Source organism: Prunus persica, chromosome G3 (assembly GCF_000346465.2).
Source record: "Prunus persica cultivar Lovell chromosome G3, Prunus_persica_NCBIv2, whole genome shotgun sequence".
Taxonomy (NCBI): domain Eukaryota; kingdom Viridiplantae; phylum Streptophyta; class Magnoliopsida; order Rosales; family Rosaceae; genus Prunus; species Prunus persica.
Genome location: NC_034011.1, coordinates 19,001,802 through 19,012,635, shown reverse-complemented (window position 1 = coordinate 19,012,635; position 10,834 = coordinate 19,001,802). Strand labels below are relative to the sequence as shown.

Sequence of the window (10,834 nt, the reverse complement as noted above, 5' to 3'; positions counted from 1 at the left end):
ACAGTATGACCATGATGGTTCAAAAGCTAGGGAGCTTGAAGGGGCTATTGGAATCAAAGTCATAAGGCATAGTAAGTGTTTGTTTTTCAATCTAAGCTTTAATTCTACTGCCAAGTTTTTGAATTTGTCATATATATATATATATATATATATATATATATCAAAACTCCATTTTTGTAAATTACAAGTTTTCTTAAGAAGTGCGGAGTTTATGTGGCATTGATGTGGGTATTTTTATGTTATAGAAGTGAAGAAACCAGCTGGAACAGCTGAAGAGATCGAGAAGCATTTTGGTTGTAAAGCCTCACACCTTATTATGGTAGATAAGAATTCTTTGTGAGTTGTTTTATTTGATGGTTTTCTGGATTCTTATGAATAGTGACTTATGGGGCATTTTTGTGTGTGGTAGGTGGGTGATCGGCCCTTAACTGATATCGTCTATGGGAATCAAAATGGCTTTCTGACTATTTTAACTGAACCGTTGAGTCTTGCTGAGGAGCCATTCATTGTTAGGCAGGTTAGTTTTCAATTCTTCTCAAATTCTTTTTATGTACTGCAAGTGAATATTGTGTTCTTTTCTCTCTTCCAAACAAAATGACAAAAAATAAAGAGTAAAATTTGTGGTGTCAGTAATTATTCTCTGTTTGTCCTTGTGATTTGGTAAAGTTCAGATCCTCTTATAGTTGTCTTGTAGGGTGGGGGATGGTGGAAAAACCCAAGTTTTAGCAAACCAAATATAAAGAAGAAAAAAAGGGAAAATCAAACTAAACCATCAAAAACTTCCAAAGTAAAGAGGACCATCCAAGTGTGTAAAATATGCATTGAACTCATTACTAGAATTTCTCACCCTCTCGAAAGTTTGACTTTTAGGCTTTGCTTAAGTTCAACCAAACAAGCACAAATGAGCTGCTCCCAGATTTCCAAACTTGTCATGCGTCATTCTTTCCTATGTTGTGGCTATTTGAAAGTGACTTGAAAACTTAGCTGTGCTGTTTCTGGGGTTTTTGCCCCCCTTCATTATAAAAAAAACTAGTGACTTGAAAACAGCGCATGCAAAAAGATATCAGATAACAGAAAAGCATTCCTCTTGGTAAGAAAGGTATTGTGAGGGCAAAGGCCTCCAAAGCTACGTCGAGGATTTCATCTAATACTGCTTTTGCCTGAAATACATTCCAACCAAGTTTTCTGCCTTCTCCTTTTGAAACTTATAATCTCACAAACTTCAAAAACACCATAGGAAGTTTCAATTCCCAATCATGACATGTGAACCCCTCTGAAATATGGTTTCAGCAGTCGCCATCATAGTAAAAAAAATTAGACCGTTGAGTTGTTTTGGATTAGGTGTGGGACCTTGTGCAAGGATGATGCAAAATAAATGATTTTTTTTCCCTTTCATAATTTACACTTATTTTTCAGTTGGATATTTTGGACTGTATCAACCCTGTAATTTGTGCTCTTATATTGCTGCAGTTAAAAGGTCCAAATTTCTGTTATTTGTCTCTGATAATTTACTGGTAACAATTGCAGGTGAGGAAACTAGAAACATCCCTTGTGAACCGTTGGTTTAGGAAAGGGTTAAAGCCCACCAGTCATAGGCTGTTGCCAGACGGTATGCAGTGTGTGAAACATTCACCACCCTTGTAAGAATTATTGTTGATATAGTCAAAAACAAAAATTATTTTATCTGTTCCAGTGATTTCGTTAGTTTTACCATTTTTTAATTCAAAGCAATGAGAGAAATTTCTGTCTTCTTTTCCCCCGGTTCAATTGAGCAATATTTTTACACAAGCTGGCTTCATAAAAGGAAAAAGAAAGAATGAAAGATGAGAGAACAAGGGAAGGTCAAAAAAATTCAGGCTGCTCTATTAAACCTTTAACGAAGATCACTATCGTCTTTTGTATACGAAGTTCGATTAATGACATCTTGACTGACAAGCAACACAGAAGTTTGTGGCAGTAGAAGTGTATGTCTGAAGTACATTTCTCAAATTTCAGGAGTTGAAATTGGAATGATCCCTAAAAGTTGATATGGCTCAACAATATGTACTGATATTGATAGACAATGACTTTCAAGAAAATGTCTAAGTTTTTTTTTAGGAGAAGTCAATGCAAGGGTATGCTCAGCATGGATGGCTCATTTGAGGTTCAATAATTTCATCGATAAATTAAGACCCTTTTGATTACGAAATCGACTACATTATACTCGTTGATGTTTTTTTTAATTTTTTTTTTAATATCAAACACTCATTGAAGTTTATAGTCAACACAAATGTGTTAATTTAGCCACTTAAAATTGAGTACTATTGGTTTAAAAAAAACAAAAACAAAAACAGAATTAAAATATTAAAAAAAAAACAAGGCAAAGCTCATGCTATTCCATCTCGTCAGCCGGGCATCCAAGCGTCTAGACTGAAGCTGGTTCCCTAACATCTATGCATTGCCAGACCAGAAACTGAGAGTTATGATGCACTTCAAGTAGTATATTTTGCTTCATCACTTCTGTATTGTGTAATTTAGTAAGAACAAAAATGGTGGAGCTGCACATGGGTCGAGAGGTTTTTTATACACTGGCATCGCCACCTCCATCCCTCTCTCCCCAGTCACCACAGGCATGATTTTCCCACACCAAAATATAAAAGAATGTCAACTCTACTCATCCCATCCATAATAGGAGTCGCCGGGGGGAGTGGCACATGCAATAGTGTCGGCCTTAACCTATCCGTTAAGAGTCATTTTCACAAAGGATGGGTGGCAATATCGTCGCTCCAACTCTATGAATTGGAGATGTTGAAAGTTTATCCCTAATTAACTTGCATCAGCACAATGCTATTCATAGTCTAATAAGTCTTATCCATCTTTGAGCTGTGTGAAATAACAAAAAAGAGTTAGAGAGCTTAAAACCATGGTGTCTCCAGTAGAAAAACAGATATATTTGTTCATGCTTGTCGTCGTGACCCTTGTTTCGGTTTCTTCTTTCAAAGTAGCTACTTCTGCATCTCTTACAGCTCCATCATCAAGATCACCAGAAGGACAAGAAGCAGAGGCTCTTCTAAAATGGAGGGATAGCCTTGACAACCAAAACCAATCTCTCATGTCTTCATGGTTAGGAAAAAGTCCTTGCAACTGGACTGGAATTGCTTGCAATGAATTCAGAAGCATCACTAATATTAGCCTTAGCAGCATTGGATTAAGAGGTACTCTCTATGCTTTTGGCTTTTCATCTTTCCCTTCTCTCCAAAGCCTTAATCTCTACCAAAACTCTTTCTATGGTAGCATTCCCTCCAGCTTGGGCAACCTTTCTAAGCTCATCTACCTTGATTTGTCTTTTAATCAACTCTTCGGAAGAATCCCATCTGAGATAGGCCTTATGACAAGTCTTCACAAGCTTTATCTAAATGATAATGCCATAAATGGATCCATTCCTGAAGAAATAGGATCACTCAGCTCACTCAAAGTGCTGGGTTTGAGTGGAAACAACCTCACAGGTCCAATTCCAGCCTCCATTTGGAATATGGGCAACTTGTCCTTACTATATCTCTTCAAAAATGAACTTACTGGAACTGTGCCACAAGAAGTAGGAAATCTCAAATCTCTAAACCAGCTCCACTTGCAATTTAACAACCTAACTGGCCCAATTCCTGCATCCATAGGAAACCTTGTCAACTTAACTATTTTAGCACTTCTTGAGAATAATTTCTATGGATCCATTCCTCCAACTTTAGGAAACTTGACCAAGCTCACCTTATTAGATGTGCAGCAAAACCAATTGAGTGGCCCCATCCCACCAGAAATAGGAAAGCTCAAACTGCTATTCAAACTAGGATTGTTTGTAAACAATCTCAATGGCTCCATTCCTGGAGAATTCAAGAATCTTACAAATTTGCAAAATTTAGGGGTGTCTAGCAACATGTTGTCAGGCTATCTTCCTCAAGACATTTGCACTGGTGGATTACTTGTAAATTTTACAGCAAATGACAATTATTTCATTGGCTCTGTTCCGAAAAGCTTCAGAAACTGCTCCAGTTTATACAGAGTGAGGCTTGACAGAAACCAGTTATCAGGAAACATATCCGAAGACCTTGGAGTTTATCCACACTTAAACTACATTGATTTGAGCTATAATAATTTCTATGGGGAACTTTCTCCGAAGTGGGGTCTGTGCCAAAGTCTACAAAGCTTGAAAATCTCCAACAACAGAATTTCCGGAAGAATACCTACCCAACTTGGTGAGTCTCTTCAGCTACGAGTACTTGACCTCTCCTCGAATTATCTAGTTGGGGCTATCCCAAAGGAATTGGGGAGGTTAGCGTCACTGTTCAACCTTAACCTGGGTGGAAATAAACTTTCAGACAGTGTTCCATTGGAAATTGGAAGACTATCCAATCTAGAGCAACTTAACTTGGCAGCAAACAATCTCAGTGGATACATTCCCAAGCAATTATATGGGTGTTTAAAGTTATTGAACTTGAATTTGAGCACAAATGGATTGAATGAGAATCTTCCTTCTGAGATTGGCAGCTTAGAATCTCTTCAGGTGCTTGATCTTAGTCATAATTTACTGAGAGGAGAGATACCACCACAGTTTGGAGAATTGGAAAACTTAGAAGCACTGAATGTCTCTCACAATGAGCTCTCTGGCTCTTTCCCATCCACTTTTGATAATATGTTGCACTTGACTGCTATTGACATATCCTACAACCAATTGGAGGGTCCTCTTCCCAACATCAAAGCCTTCAACGAGGCTCCAATCGAAGCTTTAGAGAGTAACAAAGGCTTGTGTGGAAATGCCACAAGTCTGAAGGCATGCCAATCTACAATAAGAAACAGGAAAAAGAATAAAAACATCATTTTGATTGCAGCCCTCATTTTAGGAACTCTGTTTCTTGGGTTCATTGTGGTTGGGTTTCTCTACATTTGTCGTCACCAGACCGTAAGGGAAGAGCATGAAATGCCAAGAAGAGCAGATCTATTTGATATATGGAGCTATGATGGGAAACTGGTATATGAGGACATAATTGATGCTACAGAGGAATTTGATTCTAAGCATTGTGTAGGAGCAGGGGGGCATGCAAGTGTTTATAAAGCAATGCTACAAACAGGCCAGATTGTTGCAGTGAAGAAACTTCACACACTACAGGATGGTGGAATAGCAAATATAAAGGCTTTTGAGAGTGAGATTCGTGCACTCTCAGAAATCCGCCATCGCAACATTGTGAAGCTCTATGGTTTTTGTGCACATCCACGCCACTCATTCTTGGTTTACCAGTTCCTAGAAGGAGGTAGCTTAGAAGGGGTACTAAGGAATGACAGAGAAGCAACTATGTTTGAATGGACTGCAAGGATAAACCTTGTCAAAAGTGTGGCTGACGCTTTATCCTATATGCACCATGATTGCTTGCCTCCAATTGTTCATCGAGACATATCAAGCAAGAATATATTGCTGGATTTAGAGCTTGTTGCTTACATCTCTGACTTTGGAACAGCTAGAATCTTGAAGCCCGACTCTTCCAACTGGACTTCATTTGCAGGCACATTTGGATACACTGCTCCAGGTAGTTATTTCCAGTATGTATAGCTTTGTCACTGTCCATATTACTAACAAAGCATATATATATATGTGTGTGTGTGTGTGTTTATATATGGCTGGCTTCATCTTTGAATATTATGCTAGCAAATAAGAGATGAATTTGTCTCATAGTTAACTTCATGCATTGAATAATATGAATATTGCCATTCTCATGATATTAAATTGGTTTTTGGGTTTGCAGAGTTTGCATATACAATGGAAGTGAATGAGAAATGTGATGTTTATAGCTTTGGAGTGTTAGCTTTAGAAGTGATCATGGGAAAGCATCCAGGAGATCTCCTGATCTCCGTTCTCTCCTCGACAACATCGACTGCGCTTGATACCCCGCTGAGGGACGTTCTGGACCAAAGGCTTTCACCTCCTAAAGATCAAGTTGCAGAGAAAGTGATGTTTGTTGTGAAGCTTGCGTTTTCATGCTTGCAAACCAAACCACAATGTCGGCCAACCTTGCAACAGGTTTCCCAGGAGCTATCAATTCCAAAGGTACCTTTACCACTCACACTTGACAAAGTTGCCTTGGAACAGCTGGTTAGCCATGCTTGAAAGGCCAAAGTTGTTATGGCATAATAAAAAATCTATTGGGATTAAATTTGGTATTGTTGATATGTTCAGAAATAAAAAAATAAAATGAACAAATCTTTTAGTTGTCTGAGTGATTTTGATGGTTTTACCATTTCTTAATTCAAAGCAATGAGAGAAAAATGTTATCTTTCTCCCCCCGGTAAATCGAGTAATATCTTAACACAATTTGGCAGTAGATATGATCGTAGCATGAATGCCTTTAGTAAATTTTTCAAACCTCATGTCATGTGTTGGACTTAAGGATGGCTAAGAGGAGATATTGATAGGGCAAATATGTACAAATATACTGAAATTGATAGACAAATACTTTCAAGAAAATGTCTAAAGTTCCATAAGAATGTGTAAACTTGTCGTCACAGGGATGGCTCATTTGAGGTTCAATAATTTCATCCGTAAATGAACATCCCTTTCGCTACGAAATCGAATCCTAAATTTGATGTACAATATTTAAAATAAAAAACAGGCAAAGCTCATGCTATAATACCATCTCTTCAGCCAGGTATCCAAGTACATTGCCAGACAAGAAACTGAGAGAGAGTTATAAGGCACTGCAAGTAATATATTTTGCTTCATCACTTCTGTACTGCACATGTGTCGAGATGTTTTTATATAGACTGGACTGGAATTGCTTGCAATGAATTCAGAAGCGTTGTTAATATTAGCCTTAGCCGCATTGGTTTAAGAGGTACTCTCCATGCTTTTGGCTTTTCATCTTTCCCTTCTCTCCTAAGCCTTGATCTCTACCACAACTCTTTCTATGGCAACATTCCCTCCAGCTTGGCCAACCTTTCTAAGCTCATCTACTTTGATTTGTCTGCAAATCAACTCTTTGGTAGAATCCCATCTGAGATAGGCCTCATGAGAAGTCTTCACATACTTCGTCTCGACGATAATGCCATAAACGGATCCATTCCTGAAGAAATAGGATCACTCAGCTCACTCAAAGAGCTGGGTTTGAGTAAAAACAGCCTCACGGGTCCAATCCCAGCATCCATTTGGAAGATGGGCAACTTGTCCATAGTATACCTGTTCAAAAATGAACTTACTGGAACTGTCCCACAAGAAGTAGGAAATTAATCTCCAATCTCTTAACCAGCTCCATTTGCAATTTAACAACCTAACTGGCCCAATTCCTGCATCCATACGAAACCTGGGCAACTTAACTATTTTAGCACTTCTTGAGAATAATTTCTATGGATCCATCCCTCCAACTTTAGGAAACTTGACCAAGCTCACCTTATTAGATGCGCAGCTAAACCAATTGAGTGGCCCCATCCCACCAGAAATAGGAAAGCTCGAACTGCCATTCAAACTAGGATTGTTTGTAAACAATCTCAATGGCTCCATTCCTGGAGAACCAAACAATCTTACAAATTTACAAAATTTAGGGGTGTTTAGCAACATGTTGTCATGCTATCTTCCCCAAGACATTTACACTTGTGGGTTACTCGTAAATTTTACAGCACATGAGAATTATTTCATTGGCTCCATTCCGAAAAGCTTCAGAAATTGTTCCACTTTATACAGAGTGAGGCTTGACAAAAACCAGTTATCAGGAAACATTTCCGAAGACGTTGGAGTTTATCCACACTTGAACTACATTGATTTGAGCTATAACAATTTCTATGGGGAATTTTATCAGAAGTGGGGGCAGTGCCAAAGTCTACAAAGCTTGAAAATCTCCAACAACAGAAATTCCGGAGGAATACCTTCTTAGCTTGGGGAGTCGCTTCAGCTACGAGTACTTGACCTCTCCTCGAGTTATCTAATTGGAACTATCCCAAAGGTTGGAGAACTGGAAAAATTAGAAGCACTGAATCTATCTCACAATGAGCTCTCTGCTTACATTCCCATCCACTTTTGATAATATGTTTCACTTGACTGCTATTGGCATATCGGCGGCTATACTCAGTTTTTTAAATTTTTTCCGAAACCGTATAGCCGCACGGCTATTTCACACGTGGCGCCTAGTCCTTCTGCCGCTGCTTTGTTTTTTTTTCTTTCGGTAAATCATATAGCCGAGCGGCTATATTCGGTTATTTTCTAATTTTTTTAAAAAATAGTATACCCTGGCGGCTTTACTGGTTTTTTTTTTTAGAAATTTAGTTATATACCCAATCTTAGACATAGTCTTATAAAGAAACCCTATACTATTTAAAAACTATAAACTCACCCAAAAAAAACTCAAAAATTGACAGCTTTTAATTGTTTCAATTTAATAGCTGTTTTTTAGTTTATTTGTGTGTGTTAAATACCTATATTGCCCTTGTATATATTATGGATTTGAGAGAGAAAAATCAGATTTGCCCAGATCTGCATAGATCTACCAAAAAACCAAATATGCCAAAAAAACCAAATCAGATCTGCCCCGTAACAAGGTGTTCAGAGGAAGCCAGGTTGCTTGTGATTTTCCTGCTTGCAAGGGGCTTGAGACCTTAGTTCGTCATTTCTCCAGCTGTAAAACCTGGGTTCCTGGTGGATGTGCTCACTGCAAGCGCATGTGGCAGCTTCTTGAATTGAATTCTCATATTTGCGATGAGCCTGATTCATGCAAGGTCTCTTTGTGTAGGTAAGCATGAGAAATCCGGTGGGACTTTGGTGTTGCTGCCAGTAATATGGATGCCATGTGCCACTATGATTGAAATGATTTTTGCATATTACTCTCCGTGGTTTCAAGCATTTCAACGAAAAAAAATGGAACAGCAGACCCGTGACAAAAGAGCTTTCTCTGGTGTTGGAGCAAGAGGAGCTTCCAAGCTCAATCTCAGGCCCAACTATATTCTTCATATTTAATCTACAATTTTTAATATTTCACCTTCGATTTCTTGTTCTAAAATTGTGCTTCTATTGATTTTTTTTTCTTCGGATTGTTCAAGAACTCGAACGAACCTTGATCAAATGCTCTTAGCTCTACTCCTCATCTTCAAGCTCTACTCCTCTTCACCACGTCGTCGTCATCGTTGTCGTCATCATTGTCATCGTCGTTGTTTGGTTTGGACTTGAGATTTTTGATCTTTTGCTTCAATTATGTGTTTCTCTTCGGATTTTAGTTGATTTTCGAAATGTATTTTAAGATTTGATTATCGATTTATCTTTTATTACTATTTCAGTTATGGATCTTATTTTTGTTTAACAATGTACTTCTATGACAAAGTATTAACAATGTACTTCTATTACAGAGTAGTATTAACTACTTACTTCTATGACATAATAGTATTAACAATTTGGGCTCAACTTGTTTTGAGTTGGTCTGGTTTGTTCTTTCTTCATAGTTTCTTTGTTGGACATGTATTAGAAATAGCAACCTGACAAGCATTAATCAACATGATAGTAAACTAGCAGTGTTATTACCCTAGACTAGAACATTACGGGGGTAGACATGTATTAGAAATAGAATGTCATATGAAACTAGCAGTGTTATTACCCTAGACTGGAACATTACAGGGGTAGACATGCATTAGAAATAAGATGTCATATGAAACTAGCAGTGTTATTACCCTAGACTAGAACATTACAGGGGGTAGACATGCATTAGAAATAGGATTTCATATGAAACTAGCAGTGTTATTACCATAGACTGGAACATTACAACCATTAATCAACATGACAGTAAACTAGCAATGTTATTACCCTACACTGGAACATTACAAAGGTATACATGCATTAGAAATAGGATGTCATAGGAAACTAGAAGTGTTATTACCCTAGACTGGAACATTACAGGGGTAAACATGCATTAGAAATAGGATGTCATAGGAAAATAGCAGTGTTATTACCCTAGACTGGAACATTGCAACCATTAATCAATATGACAGTAAAGGTGTGGAATATTACAGTCATTAATCAACATGGCACATTAATGAAGCTATGGTTTTCAAGACGTTTTGTTTGTAATGAATTGTTTGGGTTTTTTTATAAAATTGGGCTGGGTTTGTTTTGGGTGCTATTTAAATTTTTTGTGTTGGACTTCTTTTTTAAATTGATCAATGGCAATCATGTAATTTATAGAAACTTAAACACCAATTTCTATTTAGTAAATGAGTTTTGGGTGTGTTTCGAAAGTGCATTCTATGTAGGGTTTTTTTATAATTTCAGTCCATATTTTGGGTATATTAGTGAAGCTCCCTTTTTTTTTTTTACTGTCTTTAATAAATAGATTTTTTAGTCTTTAATAAATAGTATAGCCGGGCGGCTATCCTATGATTTATTTTTTTTAAAGTATCGCCGAACGGTTATACTCTTTTGACACGTGGTGCCTAATCACTAAAAACAGTACAGCCGCACGGCTACACTCAGTGTTTTTATTTTTTTTTAAATAGACTTGTTTTGACACGTGGCGCCTAATCGTGGGGGGTTTTCTTTTTTAATATAAACTAGCCCCTTGACACATGCTCACGCATGTGCCAATTGGTTTTCTTTTTCTTTTTTATTTTTATTTTTAGAATTAAGAAAAAATAACAGGGTAGTTATGTTCCATAAAAGTAGGATCTATTATCTTATTTTGTTTTTAATTTTAATTTTTTTAATATTAAAAAATATGAAATTACGATATTATCCTCATTTAATTAATAATTTCAATTCTTAATGTTTGAATTAACAAAGGGCATTTTCTGGTATTTTGAATGTTTCACCATTCTCTGCCTTTTGCTTTATATATATAGATAT

General features: G+C 37.2%; 2 protein-coding genes across 2 annotated transcripts in view; both read left to right on the top strand.

Annotated features, from left to right (window-relative positions):
* The window catches only part of LOC18781657, a 3,944-nt gene extending 2,192 nt beyond the window's left edge, over positions 1-1,752 (top strand). The window contains exons 2-5 of the mRNA XM_007217053.2: positions 5-71; positions 246-319; positions 410-517; positions 1,528-1,752. Of these exons, the coding sequence (XP_007217115.2) occupies positions 5-71; positions 246-319; positions 410-517; positions 1,528-1,644 (366 nt within the window). The 3' untranslated portion in view covers positions 1,645-1,752. The remainder of the gene's footprint in view (positions 1-4; positions 72-245; positions 320-409; positions 518-1,527) is intronic.
* Positions 2,924-6,230, top strand: LOC18782890 (MDIS1-interacting receptor like kinase 2). The gene is made up of 2 exons (XM_020560463.1): positions 2,924-5,552; positions 5,769-6,230. The coding sequence occupies exons 1-2, from the start codon at positions 2,939-2,941 to the stop codon at positions 6,128-6,130; spliced, it is 2,976 nt and encodes a 991-aa protein (XP_020416052.1). The 5' UTR covers positions 2,924-2,938; the 3' UTR covers positions 6,131-6,230.